Source organism: Blastocystis sp. subtype 4 (genome assembly GCF_000743755.1).
Source record: "Blastocystis sp. subtype 4 strain WR1 chromosome Unknown seqid_0197, whole genome shotgun sequence".
NCBI classification, from domain to species: Eukaryota; class Bigyra; order Opalinata; family Blastocystidae; genus Blastocystis; species Blastocystis sp. subtype 4.
Genome location: NW_014569350.1, coordinates 1 through 20,491, shown reverse-complemented (window position 1 = coordinate 20,491; position 20,491 = coordinate 1). Strand labels below are relative to the sequence as shown.

Below are 20,491 nucleotides of genomic sequence, written 5' to 3'. Positions count from 1 at the left end.
TCTAGACCAGCTTCACTGTCCACTAATTCGCTACTTTCACTGTCTGACATTGAGAAATAGAATGAACAAATATCGAAACGAAAGAATGGAGAATTGTGAGGATGCATCGACAACAAAAAGTGAATACACTAGAAACAAGAACTACATCAGAAGAACTTCTCCAAAGCAGCTCCGATATCTTCGATAGCCAACGTCCACTCACTAATCATGTCGTCAGTAATGATCCAATTCTTTGGAGGTTCTGAATGAGCATTCATCCATGCTTCCCATTGGTCGCACTTTGATGGATCATAGATATCTCTATCTCCATGCGTTTTGTACATATTGAGTAATTGCTCGAATTGGATCTTCAGCTCAGTCCATTCCTTGTACTTCATATCTAAGACCTCTAATTTCCTTGCCTCCTCTCTCATTCGATCAATCTGTTCATCATTCCACAGTAATCCTTGATTCAATTCCTTCAGTTCTGTCCATTCTTCTTTCTTATGGTACTTAATGTAGACTTTGACCATATTCTGATGGTCCACACATACACGTATGTATAAGCGTCCTTTTGCACTTACTGTGGTACCTTGCATATTGATATAGACAGAACCAATACGCTGATTCTCTGTTGCAATAACTCGATTACCTTGATAGAGAATAATCTTTACTGGCTTCTTTTGGTCGCATACATACACTCTCTCACCATCTACTGGCAACTCTTTTCCTCGGGGAATAATCACATCCATAGTTCCATTTCGTACCTTAATACCTACATCCAGTCCTAACACACCAATCACTGGGGGATTCGACGGAAACATTGGAGAAAGAGGAAGATCTGGAAATGGAACAGAAAGTCCTTGAGGTGCAGGAGGCTCTGGAACACAATACACACTTGAAGATACAGGAACAAATGATGTCGATGTTTTTGGGAGAAGCGCAATTGGAGGAGGAAGTTCAATAGCACTTTCAACAGAAGATCTAGGAAACTCCGGTTCACTTGCACGTGCACCAGAGGAATAATAAGGAATACTACGACGTTCAGGAACCAGAGAAGGAGGAATAATAGAGTAATGTAAATCTGATTCCGTAAGCTCACTAGGAGGAGAGGGATCACAACAGATTGGAGGAGGGCAGGGTTCATTTGGTACTACTGGTGGTTCACAAGAGCCGGAAGAGTCTTCATTTGGAGGTACATCAGGTGCTACCCCACTCTCAGGTCTTTCAGGTGCTACACCACTCTCAGGCCTTTCAGGTGTTACCCTACTCTCAGGTCTTTCAGGTGTTACACCACTCTCAGGCCTTTCAGGTGCTACACCACTCTCAGGTCTTTCAGGTACTACCATACCACTGCCACGTACATTAGTTGGTACTTTCTCTATACCATCTTGTCTCACAGGTACTACACCACTCTCAGGTTTCTCAGGTACTACCATACCACTACCTTTAGGATAATGTTCACGTTCTACGTCACTCACTGGTTTCACAGGAACTACACCACTCTCCGATATCACAGGTTCTATACCATCCTCTATATCCTCAGGTACTACCATTCCACCTCGACGTTCAGGAACTGGTTCTTTTTCTACACCACCTTCTCGCTCCTCAGGAACAACCATTCCACTCATACGTTCAGGAACAACCATTCCACTCATACGTTCAGGAACAACCATTCCACTCATACGTTCAGGAACAATCATGCCACTTGCACGTTCAGGAACAACCATACCACTCATACGTTCAGGAACAACCATACCACTTGCACGTTCAGGGACAACCATGCCACTCGTACGCTCAGGAACAACCATTCCACTTGTACGCTCAGGACCTAGTATACCCTCTGCGTTCTCAGAAACAATGTGATCTCCAGGACCCACACGACAATTAACAAACTCAACCATTCGCATAAAAGCACCTCGTGCCACAGCAGCACGTACATCTCCTGTATGCTTCACACTTGCTAGTGGGAATGCCGTTGCCAACATGTCCTTGATCAGGGGAATTGTCGTAGACCCGCCAATCATGGCAACATAATCTAAGTGAGGTAACCCTGCTTCATTTACACATGCTTTTGTGATATCAACGGTCCTTTGGATCAGTGGACGTATCTTGTCCTCAAATTGAACACGTGTGATACAAAGCGTCAAATCATTATCATCTAACTCGATATTCACTTCATGAGAGTCAGTCGTCGATAAGGCAATCTTCGTTTCTTCACTTGCATTTTGAATTCGAGCCTGCTCCTTCCGTGAAAAGGTTCGATCCGGCTCTTGTAAGTCTGTTCGGATCTGTTCCACAATAATGTCATATATAAGATTCGTAAAGTTGGCTCCTCCAAGACCAGAATCACCGTTAATACAGATAGGTCGATATTCCTTTTCCTTGATTGCCATTACAGAGACATCAAAAGTACCACCTCCAAGATCGTACACTACTAGCGTTTTATTTTCAAGATCATTTTCAACAGAGAAATCTACGGCAGCTGCTGTCGGTTCGTCAATCACAACGATGCATTTACGTCCAGCAATTGCAGCAGCTTGCATCGTTGCAGTTCTCTGATTTGAGTCAAAAAAGGCCGGAACAGTTATCACCACATACTCGATTTTCCGATTTGTTTTCTTTTCGACCAAATCACAGAAATACTTGATGATTTGAGCTGATACTTCTTCAGGATACAAGATTCTTTTTTCTCCCTTGATAACAGCATCATAGCCAGCTCTCTTCTTTTCTCCTTCGACAATTGTGAACGGCCAGTACTTTGCTAACTCTTGTACCTCCGGATCCTTGAACTCTTTTGCCAAAAGTCTTTTAGACTCATAAAAGGTCGACGATTTCCCAACACGCTTGTAAGCTGCAGCAGGTTCTCCAACAATAGTAGTACTACCAAATGTAACAACGGAGGGAATGTAGCGAATACCATTTGGATCCTCAATTACACTGAGTTTGCCAGAGTCATCCAGATAGCATCCTGTTGAAAAGGTTGTACCCAGGTCAATACTTATTGTATTTCCTAAGTTAGCAGACATGATAATTTGATTATCTGTTAACTGACCGAAATGGCCAGTATTACTGTCTCCTATTGCCAAAAATCAGCCATTATTCTTCCAGTCAGGTAGAATCTACTTTTTAATTAATCTTCTTTTTCGTTGATTGATTGGGAGATAACGAGAAGAAGACTGTCAATCGAGAGAGGAATGTTCCATGGACTTATTCCAATTACTTTTTGAAAACACACTTTGGATTCTAGACGTTCCACTTCCCATTTTGAATTCATTTTCTATGATGGAGTTGTCATCATTTCTGAGAGGATCCACTTCGGTATTATCTCAGTGGGTCCGGAATTCCAAACAGGTCCTCGATGTTGTTGTTGGGAATCAAGTCATATAGGTAATTACTTCTCATACTCTAGGCATCAGATGCTGATAGTATTGTCTCAAGTGTTGTATATTCATATATACTTTATACAGTCGTACTTTGTGATACACGTTATCTGTAGCAATGTACTGATGTAAATCGTCGATCTATTCCACTGGTATACATTTCAAAAGAAAAAATGCGTTTGAGGAACGAGATTAGTGAGTTATTCCGACTTGCTGGTATTGACCATTCCTCTTTACTGACAGTGGGTGAATGTGTGAGCGAGCTGAAACTGGCGAGAGAGAGAGTTTCTCTTCATCTCGTTGACCATAACACTCTCTCTCCAGAATTCTGTGGTTTTGAGGATGTTTTTATCATATTTTTGAATTTATTCAGAGAGTCGTTGAGATCATCGATCATCGTAAGGACGAGGGACGTTATCCTCACGTTACGGGAAGTATGAGAACTATTTCATACGACCCGACAATTGGTATAGCTGCTACTTCCTTAAGACCTTAGAGCGAGGTGTTGGTTCTTGCTGTACTTTGATTGCTGAGAAATTGCGTCAGTGTTCAGTCACACCTCAACATCCTGTCCTTGCTTCTCTCTTAGAAGGTGTCATTCTATTAGACACATTGAATCTCAGTCCAACCGTTAATAAAACCACCCTACAAGACATCAGTATTGTCCACTGGTTACAGTCTTTTGTCTCTATTGATCAGGGTATGGAATATCATGCGATTGTTAACATAGAATCGTTGTACAAACGGTTATTTAATAGCAAGTATGATCCTACGTTATGGAAATCAATGTCCATTCGAGAGGCATTTGAATATGACTACAAGGTATATCAGCGAAATGGGATTCAGATCGGATGGAGTGCAGTTCTGATCGATCTATCATTGTACATGAAGAAGGAATCCTATCCTGAAGAATTGGACAGTATAAATGTTGTTCTTTTGCATATTAGAATATTGCAGGGAGAATAAGTTAGACGTTTTTATTTTCTCCTCAGTACTCTCCAAAGGAACGCCTAAGCGAGAAATTGCTTTCTATCTCCCTAGAAAGAACTTAGAGGACAAACTGAATTATACGGAAACTCTGTTGAAAGCAAAATTCCATTTGAAAGAATTAGGGCCTCATTTCTGGACTACTGACACACCAATCAGTCGCAAGGGTCTTGCACCCATGATAATGGATTCTCTAACATAACAAGTTTGTAACAAATACAACGAAAAAGGCAGTTTACAGTTGCATAGAAGAATTCTCCCTTGGACGCTTTTCTTGATATCCATTTGCATTATCATAATCCGATTTTTCTCGCTTCACCATATCCAAAAACTCATTCTTTCCCAGAATTAATTCTTCATCACTACTTGCACTATCCTTAGGCTCATCATCCATATCAAAATCTTTAGGCATCATTTCATTATCACGAATCACCTTCTCTACAGCGGCTTCATCATCTTCTTCAATACAGAGACGCTTTCGCATTGCTTCCTTTGATGCCTTGTTGCGGAGAAGTTCATTTGCAGATCTCCGTATGAAATTTAGTGTATCCTCGCTGACTTGACTTGAAGACTTCTTATAGAAGAACATACAAGCGTGGTCAATCAGTTGCTCATATCGTGGAGATTTCACGATGAACTCATTGTTCTCGTTTAACCATTCCGATATCTCTTCTCGTTCTCGCTCACTAGCTCCTCTCGCAAGGGACATAATTACTTTCTAAAGTTGATCCAGGAAATCAAAGATCTACCTTCACAGCTTGAGCATTCAACAACTCAACATTTACGGGGACGTCCAGTTCCTTTGCAAGACTTTTCACTGCACGATCGAGATAATCCCCATGACTTGTCGGAAACAAAATACCTCGTTGATATCTTCTCCAGCGCTCATCAAAGATGTCAAAGTTACCTAGAATGTTACAACTAGCATCCAATTAACAATTACTCAGATCTGATGGTACGAGATGATCCATTTCCAACATCATGCCTTCCATGGCATTCATCGTGAGAATAGCATACAATTTGGCACGGATAACATGGTGAAAGATTGTTTTCACCGGTACCTTCTTCCTAGGTGCCTTAGAATTCATTATTTGTTTTTCAAACTAGACAAAAATAGTTTCGATTTTCGGAGTTCATTCTATAAGAAAACATGTTATCAAAGGATGTTCTAAAAAGTATAATCCCACATCTAGTAGGTGATCGAGTAGAAATACTTTTCTTCTTCTTGTGAATCAAACTTGTGCGGTACAAATGGAATGAGATGGACACTTTGGAAGCCTTCTGCTTCCTTTGGAACTTCAAATTTGCTGAAAAACATGTTGATCGCCACTGCAGGGACATGATGTGTATCAGCACCAAATCCGAATGAACGATATGCATTCAAATGAAGAGAAAGTTCTTTTGAAACATCTACAACAACTGCTCGAATTGGAATCGAGAAGCTTTTAGCCAGTTTTATCCATTTCTCACGTGTCTATACTTAATAGAACTCAGAGAGAGTACTCCTTTGCTTCCATTTGTATTATCCACAATCACCGAATGCCCACTCTTCAAAGATGTTGTTGCTGCTTTTATACATTTTGCAATTGTCTTTAATGTATCTTGGTTTATTCGAACATATTCTGGAAAGAGTGAATCACATACAGTTGATTTCCCGGATGCAGGAGGACCGACCAAAAGAACGATCTCAAGGAGGTTGGAAGAATGAACCAAAGATTTCAGGTCCACATTCTCTAGGATTCAACGACGGTTTCAAGTCACACGATTCTTCCGAAGACTTGCAGGGTCAAAAGTGAGTTGGGGATATGGAGTAGACTCAGCTGGTAAGAGTGTCTTGGACTGAAATAGAACCTTTGGGTGATACAGAGTGATTCCACAGTTCCGTGCAAAGTTACCATCACTCGTCCACTTGGAACCATTCACTAGGATTTACGACGTATACCGATCCTACATCCAGTCATATCCCCACAATAGAAGCAATTGTCTTGGGTAAGCGGTATTTTCATTAAACTTTGGATATATTCAAACGATCCAAACGAAGGTTTGCGGAAAATGTCATAGTATCCAGCAAGAAGAAACACTGCATCCACACCCAGTAATGCAGAAACTTTTTCAATCTTCTTCTTTAGCGTCTCCAGAGTGATCTTTTTGTTTGCCAGATTGGCTTGATTAGAAACAATGAAAAGCGCATATCCTGCTTCCTTAAATTCTCTTAATTTCTCAGGGACATTTGGATATTCCAGAGCTACGCTTTCATACGGTTTCAATTAAGATCGACTCCAGAAACCTCCTTACTAGGATATTTTTGGAGTATTTAATCAATGTAGAATCCATATCAAATAGAGCCGCTTTCTGTTGTGTTAATGGAGCTGTTGGAACATTGAAGGTGATGAGCTTGGAAGTGCTTCGAGTGAATTCTCCCCACTTTCTAGAGTTAAGATAGATCAAAAGAATCACTCCTGAGACATCTGCAAAAAGGGTTTTGTGCTTATTTCTAGCTAAAAGTATTGCAACAAATCTGTAACTCCTGATTGTGTGGATTGAAACTCTTTCGGAAAAGAACACAGTTGGCGTAAAGTACGAATCCTCTTCGTCATAGAAATGCTCAAATTATATGGAGATAATTTGATAAAGGTCAAATTTGGAGATGGACCTCTTGGATTCCGCGTTGGAGAAACAGATAGTGGGAGCGTCATTGTATCAGGTTTCTCACAAAACGGTGACTCTTATTATCCTATATATGTGAATAATCAATTTGCTTAGTTTTATTAATAGAATGCGGCCTGTATCGAGATTGGCTACTATATTATATCTGTAAATGGCACAGACGTCACAGCTATGGATAAGGATAACGTAAAACGTGTTTTAAGGGAGGCAAAGCATCCAACGATTGTTGTGTTTGGAAAACCACAGATGAATTCTGGTTCTATACTAGCAAGAATTGGACTGGTAAGGGACGATTTCTGGCATACAAGAGATGTACATGAAGATGCATTGGTTGAATAATAGGACTTTCTGCCGATGCGAGAATATGATTTGACTACCAAGGATGCATCATCTTCACTACTCGATCATCATGGGTTGACTTCAAAGGAAAAGGCAATAACTCCTCTGTACAATGGAGGGGATCTTTTTATCTGTGATCTTCGTGAATATGCATATAATGGTCTTCCTGATGCCAAAACCCGCGCTTCTCTTTGGAAAGTGCTTCTCAATACATATTCCCTTAAACCATCGCTATGGGAAGAAGAAACAACTAAAAATGTATCCATGTATTCGGAATTCGTTCGAGAGTTTATTATCGATCGAAACTCACAGTGTGGAAAACCAAATTCTTGGGATGTTCCGAATCCATTAGATGTAACATGGAAACAAAATAAGCCAAATAGTGATTATGAGCATTTGGTAACAAATGAAAGTCAGTGGTCCCGTGATTTTGGTGATACCGAATTGAGGGATATCATATGGAAAGATTGTGAACGTACCTATAGTGAAATTGCATTCTTTGTGACCAACAAAGCGATCATGGCTAGAATCCTTTATATTTTTGGTAAGTTGAATCAAAGTGTTGAATATGTTCAGGGAATGAACGAGTTGCTCGCCCCCATTCTCTATGCATTTGCTCAAGCAGAAGATCCTTCGGTAATAATTCATTGGGTGTGTGAATGTTAGATGGAGCACGCTGTGTCTCTCTCTGTCGAATCAGATTCCTTCTTTGCCTTTAATATCTTGATGTCTGAGACTCGTGATCTATTCATTCGACAGATGGATAGTACGTCAACTGGCTTGTTGATTCACCATGCTTGATTAATTTATAGGGAGGGGATTTTGCTCCAATTTGAAACGTATTTAGAAATGCATGTTCCTCGCTCCTTGGCTCGTCTCGTAATCCCTTGATTTCGTTCTTATTCTAGAAGGAACTCGGTATCCAAACTCAATTCTTTGCAGTTCGATGGATGACAACTCTATTTGCACGAGAATTCCCCATTACAGAAACACTTCGTGTTTGGGATTCTATTCTTGCTGACCCTAAAAGATTTCAGTTTGCTCATTGCATTGGAACAGCTCTGATCCAACATGTTGAGAATCTTCTCTGTGAAGGGGATTTCGCTCAAGATGTTCAGTTGCTACAGAATTATCCAATGCCTCCAACAGAAGAAGTATTAAAACTGGCTGATCAAATCCGATGTCAACATCTCCAACATACCACATCCGGAGATGATTCAATTACTTCTCATATTGTGAAAGCTGGGAATTCGATTGCTGAAGGTGTTGAAAAGGGTGTGTCATATGTTTGGGATTATGGTTTGCCATTATTATCCCGAATATCACGCTATACCTTATCTGCTTTCTCTTCTAGTCAAGATAAAGATAATCCTACAAAGTATTCTGTTTTGTTATAAACAAGGACAAGAACTAATCTTTCTTCTTTGGATTATAATTGTAATAAAGTGTTGTCACAAACTTCTCCTGATAACGGGTTGTAGAAGCCGTGATAACCATTCCATTCTCAAGGGACCTACAAAACAAATGATTTACCGAGACATGGTTCGGAGTCTCTAAGTGTGTTGCAATGCCATTAACAGAAGGCTACGACAATTAATGATCACTCATAACCCAACCTTGTTCAGAATGATTTGGCGAAGATAGGGAGGAAGGATCGGAGGCTCTCCCGTAAAAGTATCGTATGAAGGGGGTTGTTTGAGGACCTTATATTTGGCTTCAATTTCTTCTTTTGCTCGAATTTCTTCCTGCTTCTCTTCCATGTCATATGTCACAAAGTTTTCAAGATTAATCATGTTATTTCGAAATCCATCTTCTTCCACTGTTGGCTGTGATGAATCAGTCCTCCACTCTCCATCTACGTAGAATTTGTAGTGATGATCCCCCTTTTTTGGTATCATCTGGATTGTGTACAAATCGTTCCCACTTCGGTGCAATTTAATCTACACACTTACAATAACAGTTTAAGAGACTACTTTATCTTTCCAGTTGTTGAGGAAAGATGCAGCGATAGCAACATCCTTTCCAGCTCCTTTATATTTTAACACTACTGGCATCTTTCCTTCTGTATCATCTACAAATGTGAGAATGAGTACAGCGAATCCATACCCATTTCCGAAGGAACGTAATGAGGTCTATTCGGTTACTCTTAAACTATGATTTTTACGATTTTGGTGACATATTGGGGGTCAGGACGAGAGCATCGGTTCCAGGCTTTTCAGCACTACTTGTGTTCTGCCCCATTGTTTCGATTGGTACTTCGACTCGAACGTAAAATACACTTACTCTTTGATAATATGATTGGAACGAAAACCAAAAGAAAAAGAAAACCGTGGTTATTAACAACAAACAAGAAAGGGCAAGTATACTGTCCCTTACAGCAGGATGGCCTAATTCTGTAAAGAAAAGTATATTCAAAACTGATAGCAGTAATGCCACTCCCAATTGATGACTTCAAATGTTGATTGTAATCAACCTGAGAACTCTCTATCGCCTCATTTCTTGGACTGACTTTCCCTATTGTTACTGGTTCCACAATGGCAATTCTACCAAAATACAGGAATGGACACATCATTAGCGAGACACAAGTCATGAAGATGATTACTTTGGTTTAACAGCTACCATCCGATTCAAGAGTTTCTGCTTGGAAGACCACTTGGAACCCAAGAAAGCAGGATTCTTCAAATTCCCATGACTCTCATAAGTCAGATGAAATGATTGGTCCTTCTTTTCCTTATTGATATAAGAACCATGTGTATCATTGAACATGAGATCAAGACAAGTCTCATCTCTTCGATCTACTGGAATAGTTAGGGACATCATACTACAATGATCCTGATTCATCACAGTATCTTCTTTTGGATCTAACACAGGACTACAACGAATCGATTTCATCTTAATATTCTCTGTAAAGATAGACATATCAGAGAAATGAAGAGTGTTCGGTTGATCGGAACGTGAAGAAGTGTTTAATTCTTCACCATCAAATATCTCGTTTCCATCCTTCCTATTATTCTCAATAGAATGAAGATCATCCTTGATTGATTCAGTAGATATAATATGACCGAAGTCCATTTGCGTCTCTTGAATTCCAGAAACACGAGTATCCACTTCATTAGGAAAGGCAGGAATAGGAAGATCAGGAACAATCGCTTCATCCGTTTCCACAAGCAAATCCTCCAGAATAATCTTCTTGGATTCAGTCATAAGATCGTGAAGACTCTTACAAATATCAAATGATTGATATCGAGTAACAAACGGATGTTGAAGTAGGCCACTTACTGAAGTTCGCTCAGATGGATCTTTCTTCATACATTCTGAAATGAAACTGATAAACTCAGGAGAGAAGGATGATGGAAGCTCCGGAACAGGGTTGTTTGTGATACAGAAGAACAATTCCCAATATCCCAATTCATCTGATATGATCATGAATCACTCACTCATACCATAGTTATGAACAAATGGAAATGTCCCTGTTGCACAGTAATACAATGTCAAACCTAAAGACCAGACATCACTCGCTTCATCATATGCTTCCCCTGCGATTCGTTCAGGGTAGTATGAAGGATCCTATTCAAATCAGTCTTTAGGATATGGACATAAATGATGTTGTTCCTGACCAAGAGGTATTAACCTTTCCTGAATCATCAAGATATTCACTCACACCGAAATCAGTAAGCTTGATTTCACCCTATGATCAGTACTTAACTCATTATCGAACTTTGGAGTTTAGTAGAATATTTCCAGGTTTGAGATCACAATGAAGCATATGCAACTTGATATGCATGTAATCCAATCCACTTAAGACCTATTATCAATCTCATCCTTTGTAAATACACAATAAGCCACTTTCCCAAGAAGGGATTCTGGAATCATACCACCTAACTTCTTACGGACTAAGTCTAATGAACCTAAATCCATATATTCCATCAGAATCAATAATAAAGAATCACCCTAAGCATTACAAAAAATCCATATCCAATACATAGACAGTGGCGCCATAAAAATCAATCAAATATGGACACTCAGAAAAGCGAAGAGTATTGAGTTCTCGACACATAAACACTTGCGAATCAGAATTAGAAGCAAGAGGAACCACTTTAACAGCCATTGTCTCACCAGATGGGATATGAAGGACTTCTTTTACCAATCCACTCGTCCCAGAACCTAATCGCCGAAGAACACGCAAATCCTTTTTATCACGTTTCCATACGAATCATACCTTGTACTGAATGTTATAAGAGTCCGTTAAATCGGATATCATATCTGAACAACTACTATTATTGGGTGTCTTGGGATATGCAATTCCTTTACCTTCTGACATAGGTACGTGATCATCGCAAGAGTGTTTTTGATGCCTAGATCCTCAACCGCCCCAATAGTTCTCACTTTCTCTGAGTTCGTTTAATCATTTCCTGTTTTCCTTCGTCAAATAGTCTCCTTGTTATTTCTCTACACAGATCATTACATCAAGAAACCAGAATACATTGAATCTGTTTCCTCTGGCCACTTGAACGATGTTCTAATTTGGGGGTACATACAGTTTGACCTATCTATCATCACAAGAAAAGGCTTGGTTACAGTACTGATGTACAAATAACAAGCAGTCTAGAAAACTTCTCAGGACAGAAAGAGTCAAACACAACTCAGAATAATGAACATTGAATCTTTCTGTTGTTCTGAGAATTGTGGACCTCATCTTTTGTTGTTCATAGAATATTATTCAATAGAGTTTTTCCACAACCACTTAAGGATGGGATCGAAATATATAACCTTCCGTATTATACCAATAAATGAACGTAATAATGAGTCACAATAACTGGAGACTCACTGAGGTATGGCAATGATTTGAATCAAGTTTCGTCACAATGAGTATTAATCATCATTACCTGATGCTGAAACAATGGCATCCAGCAAACAAGGCTAATCTGACGAAACGATATGAAAAGGAGCAAGAGGTTTATTTTTCATTTGAGTGATATGATCAAGTAGGACAAAGATCGGAAAAGGAGAGAAACAGCAGCACGAATCGAATTGGAAAAGCGACGTGAGAAGTTTCTGTTCGACAAGGTACAAATTATTCCATAATGTAGTGATGATGTAGATGGTAGAAATGAGAGATACGGGGAAGGAACTTAATCAAAAGGAGATGGAACTCGACTTTATGTAGTTGTCAGTTCATTTATGACACAAAGGTATGCGGTTCCATCAGAAGTGAAGGAATTGGAGAAGAAAGAACGAGCCAAACAAGAAGACGAGGAAGCAATCCGATTCAAACAGAAATATATGAATCCGAACCGAGTAGTCACAGATGTTCCAACAGAAGTACAGGAGGACTCATCGGAAAATGAGCAACCCGATCCACAGATAAATGTAGGTACAAATCAATTCTTCTCATCTAGAATCCCTTTGCTATCTATGAAACGGCTCTGAAGGAGAAGAATGGAGAGTTGAACTATGATCGAGTGGAGGATTTGGTAAAGAAATACCAGCCAACTACAACTGATGAGAATGTGGATTCATCAGAGAAACCGTTACGGCAATTTTCAAGTCGTGCTATTCAGATAAGCAAAGGTCTTTATTTGAAGACTGACGCCCCGATCGGAGGCAATATCGATCCGGAGTTGAATCGATATGTATCAAGTAGTGAAGATAGTTCAGATGCTGAAGTGATGGAATATCTGCGAACTCTCAGTGAAAGTGATCGAGATCTGTTGTTGCAGAAACTCCAGGAAAAGGAAACAACACATAGGCCAAAACGGAGGAAACATGTTCACAAACACCGTCATGGAAAGAGGTGATAGTTGTTTTCTATCAAACAAACAACCCAATCCGTTATTGTAATGAGATGACTTCTTTAGTGAGAACGACGAAGGGCTCTATCGAGAGTGTTGTAACGAGCGACAGCAGCAGCCTCCAGCGAAGGACGGTAGGATCCCTTGGACACCTTCCACTTATCTACATTGACCACTCCTACCTCCTTGGCAACAGAAGCAGCACGCTTCACATGAGCCTTATGCACCATCTTGCAAGGCTTCACAGTGTGCTTGGTGGACTTGATGCTCAACATAATGTGCTTGCCTTCGCAATTCACACCAACAGCACGCTTCTGGCAAATACCCATGTACTTAGGTCTATTCGATCACTTTCCCATCCAATCCAATACGTATAGTAGTTCGTGACATTCAGTTTGTCAGTAGAGAACATGGTCACCTTGGATCCCTGCTTTTGCTTCTTCATGAAAGCACTGTTCTTCTTCACGACGTTCCAAACAACTTCAGAGGACATCTGCAAGAAGGTGAGTACTTTCCTCAGGACAATGCAAAACCATCCTCTCCATTATCATATAGCATCACAAATCATTCTAGGATACAACACCTACTTCGGAATTACAATAACCAAATAATTGATGGAATTGGAAATGAATGGAGGTAGAAATTGGGTTATGTCCATCTTGGACCCAATTCTTGCCACTTCCCTGAAACAGAAGGATTGATTAACGAAATAGGGATACATACAAATAATCATTGTTTCTCGCTGAATAATCAACAAACAAATAAAATGACTAATGAAGACATCCTACAACTGCATCCCAGAACTCTTTATACACTTCGTTGAGGTGGAAAAGATGGACTAATTCTCCCCTCCACTTCTCCAACTCTCTATATTGAAGTGAGCTCAATACAAAGTATCTATACTCAATCCTCTCAATCACCCCTACAACATCGACTGCTCATAGGATTCATTTCGACCTTCATCCACACATAGGGCATGGTGCAAAACAGCCAATTCAATATCAGTTAATTCCTCACCCTGTTCCCGACCAATGTTGATTCGAGTTAAAAGAGAAGTAATTCGTTCCTTTGACGTATCATTCCATTCTTCAATTCCATTCAGTGTTGCTGTTGTCAAATCCGAAAGGGTACATTCGGATAAACCCTCTCCCAGTTCCATTAACGTCTGTTCACATGCTACCGCTTCCTGCAACCTTTCTACTTCTCTTTTCACACTTTCACAGTTCCGATTAATGCAATGGAACCATAGACATGCTAAAGCTGTAGATCGAGTTGATCGGTCTTGAATCCGTTTAACTGTATTTAGAATCGCTTCACATGCTTCCGGTGTTTTGTGCAATTGAATAAGCCAATAGTATTGAGGATACTCCTAGACGTGATCATGTGCATCAATCAGAACTGGAAGAATCGAATTAGCCAAATCAGGGACTTCGTCACACACTGAGAATAACCTAGCTTTATTATGGATAGCATCCTGATGTAGAACATATCGAGCAAATTCTGAGTCAGTCCGAAGGATCGACTAGAAGTGATTGATGGTACTTGGCACTACAAGAGTCTTAGACAGATCAAGTGTTATGAGATACTCATATACATGATGATCAACAGCAAGAGAATAAGCAATATTTGGATCCATCTGATGGAGAACACGCTAGATATGATGATAAAAAAGAAGGTTAACGTAGATCAGTAATGTGAGAGGAGAATGAGAGGGATACAGTAGGACACAATTGGAACAGATTTCTATCATACAATTCCTAAACTGTGAAGTGTGATAAGGAGTTGTAGATGGAAGAGGAGTGGATAAAACGGAAGTGAAATACGTCAGAACTGCTGGATCTGAAGTCCAGTTCCAACAAGAGATCTAAAGTGAAAGAGGCAGAATACGCCTACATGAACAGTAGCAGGAAGAGATGTGAGCATCGAATGGTAGTGAAGTAAAAATCGGAGACAGTCCCGAAGAATCCAGATTGAATGATCGGTCTGGAGTTCAGTGAGGAGTGGAGTGAGATCACTGTCATGTTGGCGAAGGATAGCATCATACTGATGGAGAAGAGCGTTTACTTCATCTCCAGCTGTTGGCTGTGGAGAGTGAAGAGCTTGCGCCAAAGATGCACGAAGAAGGAGATGAGAAAGAGAGGTAGAGATGGATTCTGAGTAAGGACTTAGTAAATGAATGAAATGCTACAAATCACAGTACAATTAAAACATTACCATGTTGGATAACAAGCGAATCATACTAAACACAATATCACATCGTTGAAGTAATCCTGATACCAATGATCCATCAATCCAAGTCTCAAACAATTCAATGAGACCATGATGGCAAGTACTCTGTATCATCTCTTCTGGCATTCGCTCAATCACACTCATATAATAAAAGCATGAAAAATACAAATGCCGATGATATAAGTGAGTTGCTTTTAGCAACCATGTCAATGCGTGCTCATCATTCATCAATCTCTGACAAGCAGCAGGAACAAACAAGGAACACATCTCATCATTCAATGACCCTTCATTACTATTCTCCTCAGGGATGAATCGAATTGTTCGATCTGAACACACCACCACCAGACCAGGGAAAGGAGTCAACAGATCAATCATCAAAGCAGGTGTTGGAAATCGAGGCGAATAATTGGCAACAGATGAAGTACGCAATGATATCATCGTGATTACAGATCGACAAGTATGTGTCCAGAAACACAATTCATCTCCGTCAGGAGTTTCAAGCATTCGGAATGAAGGAGTTTCATTCCAGGAATGTCTAATGGTAAAATATGAGAGTTTTCGCTACTGAGTTTCTGGGGGGATGTCAATTGTATGCAAAGTGGCTTTGACCCCTTGATGATCAAGATAACACACAATCACTGAATAGAGTTGATTCCGTTGAACCAACACAGCTGCATTCCCACTATCATTTCCACAAACAGCTTTGATTTCACATTCCGATCGCAACACTTGATCAAGACGAATGCTTCCCACAACCTTTCCATCCATCAAATTTACACGGTAGACAGTTGTTCCATGAGAACAGATCATATAAGGATACTGAATAAACGGAGAAACGGAAGTTTCAGTCTCAGAACCCAATCCGAAAGCTGAAGCAAGAGATGCAAGAAATGAATGATTTGATTTAACTACTTCAATTTTAAGAGAACGGTTTATCCGTGTTTGAAGCATGAATGTCTCTGTTTCTCAATTTGCTTTAAAACTCCTACTTTGATCGTCAAAGTATTCTTCTTCTTTTTCTTCCACTTTTACGTGATAAATATCATTGCAATTTGTAATCAACACATTCTCGGTTTCGTCACAGTAGACTGTAGACAGGAGAACAGACCGTGATGGAAATCGGATGGAACCATTGAGATATCGTCCTTCTGCAGCCGACCAATAATACACTTCTCCGGTAGATATACCAACAAGAACATCTCTTCGATGATTTCCACAGAGGGCCACAAGATTTGAATTAACAAAAGATACATCGGGAGGAAACGGAATAGTCCAAGGAATAAATGACTACAAATCAATACATAATCGAAATTAGACGGGACTATCATGATAATACTCTTGTAAAGGATCAATCCACCAAACAGTGATCTCTCCGTTCAATGCAAAGACAATGGAACCATCCTGAAAAAGTCTTCCAAACTGAGAAACTTTTTCAGTATAAGGACCGACAACTGTTCGCAGTAACCTAGAAATACACAAAGGAGCACGATCTCTCGTTTCTAAATAATATCGTTGCCTCTTCTCCGGCTTCTTTTGCCGTTTGAGATCTAGAACACTACAACATAAACATCAAACGAAACACGTCACTATTCTCCGCATGTTTCATTATCTTCACAATCTCTTGATCTCTTTAACATTGGAAGAGAAACAAAAGAATGAAAATGAAACAAAAATGGGACTGATTCAACAAACAACAGCAAGCCACCATAATATCACAGAATTTGCTTTCAGCTATCTTTGGTAATTAGTTTTTCCACATCCACTTTCTTTACAACTCCATTCCGAATCAACTGCAAATACGCAAGAAGATTGCTTAACGCTAAAATACATCCCTACAAATAACTCTCATTGTCAATTACCAACATCATCAGGGGTGTCATACTTCCCAGAGAAGTTACAATTCCCAAAATCAATCAGATGAACATCCGCCTTATTCGTTCCATTTCCTTCATACGTAAATAGAATACTCGATGACCAGAAACGCCAATGGCTCTACAGTCAAATCCTCCTTCCATCCATACTCTCTTCACAGCTTCAAGCAAATCATACAATTTAGTCATCACAGAATCAATTATATCATTACGAAATGTAAACCCATCATAAAAAAACAAGGCTAAAGCGCCAAGAAGAGTCCGATCTGTCAACTTCTTCCCAAACTCTTTATCTTTCACTACACGAAGATTCAACTTTGGTTGATATGTCTATGTTCCAAATTCCTTTCATATCTTACTCGCATTCCACAGATCCGAATTCCAAGCGGACCTGAAGTTGTATTCTTACAAACTCGGAGGTGTCGCTCCACCTTTTCAGGAGGTGCTCCATCCCCTATGATCAAAAGAGAACAAAAATCCTACAGTAGGTACGAGTACCAAGTTTCATATCTAATATACAGGGATACTCATATGTTGCGTTCAAATCTGCAAGAACTAGGTACCGACCAGGTGGTGTGTTTCTAGTGTCAGTATACACTAAAGATACTTACTGTAAAAGTGGTTCATTCGGATCAATGTCGCTAGAAGATATTGAACTGGGAGTAAAAGATAAAGAGGATGAAACAGGAGAACTCTCCTTCTAATTCAGTTATTATCCCATAATAATTCAAACTGTCAAGAGTGTATAATATCCATAGAATGGAGCACAAAACTTGATGAGTTCCGAGTTTTGATCATACAGTTCTTGATAACACTTCAGCTCCTTTTCTGGTGCATGTTTTGCTATCTACCAATAAATTAATATGATAATTCATACTTTGCCGCTTGGAAGTGTAATAATCATGTTGTGACCGGAAACACGATATTGGTACTCTACGGATTGATGTCTTTCTTTTGGTGCATCGTTCATCTTCATCTCGAAAATGAATATTCACTTGCAGAATAGACAACTGATTTCGGAAATTCAAAAAATATTACCCTTTTTGGATGTCAATCTTATAATTCAGTTCTTAATAATAATAGGATATCATTAAACAAATGGATTCAACAAGTCGTTTCTTGGAACAAATACATGGATAATCTTCTAGGCAAGAACTGGTACACCTTCAATGGATATCGGATCATCAGCTGAATTTGTTTCGAGTGGAGAAACATAACGGATCCTTCGCAGATCAATGTCATTCCGAATTCGGTGAATTGTGCATTCTAGTATGTCTGCAACTCTCCATTCAAAACGTTCAGGTTGGTTGAATTGCTTGGTCTATAAATCAAAGAAGGATACATTCCATTCATTGTTAACAATCAAGTTCAAGTCATTCCAGAATTGCTCTCGATTTTCTCCATCGTATCTATTCTTATCACTCACTGCAGATTCATACTTTCCCTCCTGCAAATGTTTAGCAATGGTACTGAAATCCATTGGGTGAGTGATCACTAGAGATGAAAGGCAATGGTCAGTTCATACCTTCTCTATAATGGGGATCATCTAGAAGTGGTGTCAGGTCATCAAAGATGGAGCATCCTTCTGGTCCACACTGAGGATCTCGAAGTAACTAAGGTCATATCGCTATCGTATACGTACATTCAAAATGCTTTGTTCGTCTGTCGCATAGGAAGCACGAGGTATCTGTTCCCTTTCTGGTGTTGCTTCGGCAATTCGACTTGTTTCTAGCTCCCAAGGAGAGCATCTGATTATTATCGTAATGCGCAACCTACAGATTGTCCAGCTGATAGAAATCCATCACCCATTTACCAGTGTTGGCACTGACTCCTAACCACACAACACGAATAGACTAAATGATGAGAAATGAATGTAGTTATACTTGATAAGGATTCTCAAGAGCATCTTCTGCTACATCGTAAATCACTCCTTCGTAACGTTCTCCCATTGGACATGGATCTCCTTCTTCTCGATGAGCACTAAATACTTGAGCTATTTTGGTGTCTTTTGAGAAGGTTGATCGATCTGATGACACTATTCCATTGAATTGATGGCTAAGGGTCTTTAAATGCGTCATACTAGTGGTAAATGCTTCTTCTGTTATTAGGTGAGGTGGTGACTGAAGCAAATCACTATGAATCATCACTACCACAGTTCCTAACCTTGTAGGAACAATAGACAACAATGATAAAGTTTGTCCATCTGTGCAATGGACTGTCACACTCATCACTTCTTCTGCTATAGCTGTTTGGATTTCAATTCCTATGACTTTGCATGGAACAATCGAAAGAGGAATCGATTCATAGTGCTCAATGAGCGAATAGGCAGAATTCCGTTGTGCTTCTGACAGAATGGATTCATGCTTCTGAAGGAATTCCTTGTATGCAGGGATAATCAATCGAACTGCAGTTCCAATTGTGAACTCCGCAAAAGGCATCTTCAGAGGACTAGGAATCATACTCTATAACAGTCATTACACTCGTTTCCGAGGTAGAAGAGGAACGGGGTTGTCGAATGAAGGTTCCACAAGAATCTTATTGGTCTTCTTACTTTGTTTATCAATGTCCTTGGACTGTAGATTCCGTTTACAACCTCGTTTCTTCTGTTTTGTTTCACTAGAAGCAGGAGACGAAGCCAGAAGAGTGACTCGTTTGTGTCCAGGACTGTTACTTTTCACAGAATGATCTTCATCCTTCTGAGATTGCTTTGGAGGTACTACAAACCCGACTTCAAGTTGATGTGCCCATGTTGATGCTCTATCACTCAGATTTCAAACTTTTGAATTACTTCTTTGCAATGTATTCTAGTGCAGACTTATACTGGGCTTCTCCAAAGGCATTGAGGATCTCATTCAGTTCTCCTCTTGCCAGCCATTTCTTGAATTTCACCTTATCACTGTCTGAAAGAGCCATTTTTTGTAGCGAAATCAAAGAAGGAGGGAGGATACATTTCCCGCCATCCCCAATTTCTCATCAGTGATGACTATGGATCAAATCTTACCTGCTGTCATAATTGATTCACAAAGTCAACAAAGGACAAAAAGAGTCCCGAATTCTTCCGATTCTTTTCATCGCTTGTTTTCAAAACCCACTTGTTGAATTGGTTTCTATGAAAGTAAATATGCTTTTTCCACGTGTTATCTTGCTAGGTAACAGAACAGAACAGTGCTAGCAAGAAGACACGACGTATTTCTGCACATTCACATATTAAGGGTCTTGGACTTGATGAAAATGGTAATGCCAT

At 39.7% G+C, this 20,491-nt stretch overlaps 10 protein-coding genes across 10 annotated transcripts; 2 read left to right on the top strand and 8 right to left on the bottom strand.

Annotated features, from left to right (window-relative positions):
• Window positions 1-146: 146 nt before the first annotated feature.
• Window positions 147-3,008, bottom strand: JH06_3073 (heat shock protein HSP70; the record flags this gene model as incomplete). The annotated part of the gene is made up of 1 exon (XM_014671080.1): window positions 147-3,008. The coding sequence occupies one exon, from the start codon at window positions 3,006-3,008 to the stop codon at window positions 147-149; it is 2,862 nt and encodes a 953-aa protein (XP_014526566.1).
• A 527-nt stretch (window positions 3,009-3,535) lies between these two features.
• JH06_3072 (hypothetical protein) lies at window positions 3,536-4,551 on the top strand (the record flags this gene model as incomplete). Its single annotated transcript, XM_014671079.1, has 5 exons — window positions 3,536-3,706; window positions 3,736-3,829; window positions 3,859-4,062; window positions 4,093-4,281; window positions 4,310-4,551. The coding sequence occupies 5 exons, from the start codon at window positions 3,536-3,538 to the stop codon at window positions 4,549-4,551; spliced, it is 900 nt and encodes a 299-aa protein (XP_014526565.1).
• Window positions 4,552-4,584: 33 nt separating this feature from the next.
• JH06_3071 (DNA kinase phosphatase) lies at window positions 4,585-6,683 on the bottom strand (the record flags this gene model as incomplete). Its single annotated transcript, XM_014671078.1, has 8 exons — window positions 4,585-5,067; window positions 5,099-5,256; window positions 5,293-5,417; window positions 5,564-5,823; window positions 5,853-6,082; window positions 6,113-6,271; window positions 6,301-6,599; window positions 6,637-6,683. 8 exons carry the CDS (start codon window positions 6,681-6,683, stop codon window positions 4,585-4,587), a joined length of 1,761 nt encoding a protein of 586 aa, XP_014526564.1.
• A 267-nt stretch (window positions 6,684-6,950) lies between these two features.
• On the top strand, window positions 6,951-8,752 carry JH06_3070 (hypothetical protein; the record flags this gene model as incomplete). The annotated part of the gene is given in 6 exon segments (XM_014671077.1): window positions 6,951-7,091; window positions 7,125-7,346; window positions 7,359-7,991; window positions 8,022-8,137; window positions 8,168-8,234; window positions 8,264-8,752. 6 exon segments carry the CDS (start codon window positions 6,951-6,953, stop codon window positions 8,750-8,752), a joined length of 1,668 nt encoding a protein of 555 aa, XP_014526563.1.
• A 13-nt stretch (window positions 8,753-8,765) lies between these two features.
• Window positions 8,766-9,596, bottom strand: JH06_3069 (5-AMP-activated protein kinase subunit beta-1; the record flags this gene model as incomplete). The annotated part of the gene is made up of 5 exons (XM_014671076.1): window positions 8,766-8,939; window positions 8,972-9,295; window positions 9,329-9,426; window positions 9,462-9,487; window positions 9,520-9,596. The coding sequence occupies 5 exons, from the start codon at window positions 9,594-9,596 to the stop codon at window positions 8,766-8,768; spliced, it is 699 nt and encodes a 232-aa protein (XP_014526562.1).
• Window positions 9,597-11,153: 1,557 nt separating this feature from the next.
• On the bottom strand, window positions 11,154-11,463 carry JH06_3068 (dual specificity mitogen-activated protein kinase; the record flags this gene model as incomplete). The annotated part of the gene is given in 3 exon segments (XM_014671075.1): window positions 11,154-11,248; window positions 11,264-11,306; window positions 11,338-11,463. The coding sequence occupies 3 exon segments, from the start codon at window positions 11,461-11,463 to the stop codon at window positions 11,154-11,156; spliced, it is 264 nt and encodes an 87-aa protein (XP_014526561.1).
• A 1,746-nt stretch (window positions 11,464-13,209) lies between these two features.
• On the bottom strand, window positions 13,210-13,640 carry JH06_3067 (60S ribosomal protein L28; the record flags this gene model as incomplete). Its single annotated transcript, XM_014671074.1, has 3 exons — window positions 13,210-13,299; window positions 13,330-13,486; window positions 13,519-13,640. 3 exons carry the CDS (start codon window positions 13,638-13,640, stop codon window positions 13,210-13,212), a joined length of 369 nt encoding a protein of 122 aa, XP_014526560.1.
• A 3,463-nt stretch (window positions 13,641-17,103) lies between these two features.
• Window positions 17,104-17,755, bottom strand: JH06_3066 (inositol hexakisphosphate kinase 3; the record flags this gene model as incomplete). Its single annotated transcript, XM_014671073.1, has 5 exons — window positions 17,104-17,208; window positions 17,240-17,368; window positions 17,398-17,577; window positions 17,607-17,701; window positions 17,731-17,755. The coding sequence occupies 5 exons, from the start codon at window positions 17,753-17,755 to the stop codon at window positions 17,104-17,106; spliced, it is 534 nt and encodes a 177-aa protein (XP_014526559.1).
• Window positions 17,756-17,974: 219 nt separating this feature from the next.
• Window positions 17,975-18,223, bottom strand: JH06_3065 (hypothetical protein; the record flags this gene model as incomplete). The annotated part of the gene is made up of 2 exons (XM_014671072.1): window positions 17,975-18,094; window positions 18,125-18,223. The coding sequence occupies 2 exons, from the start codon at window positions 18,221-18,223 to the stop codon at window positions 17,975-17,977; spliced, it is 219 nt and encodes a 72-aa protein (XP_014526558.1).
• Window positions 18,224-18,568: 345 nt separating this feature from the next.
• On the bottom strand, window positions 18,569-20,160 carry JH06_3064 (hypothetical protein; the record flags this gene model as incomplete). Its single annotated transcript, XM_014671071.1, has 8 exons — window positions 18,569-18,741; window positions 18,773-18,860; window positions 18,890-18,995; window positions 19,024-19,100; window positions 19,131-19,380; window positions 19,411-19,695; window positions 19,726-20,004; window positions 20,036-20,160. 8 exons carry the CDS (start codon window positions 20,158-20,160, stop codon window positions 18,569-18,571), a joined length of 1,383 nt encoding a protein of 460 aa, XP_014526557.1.
• Between the last annotated feature and the right edge of the window lie 331 nt (window positions 20,161-20,491).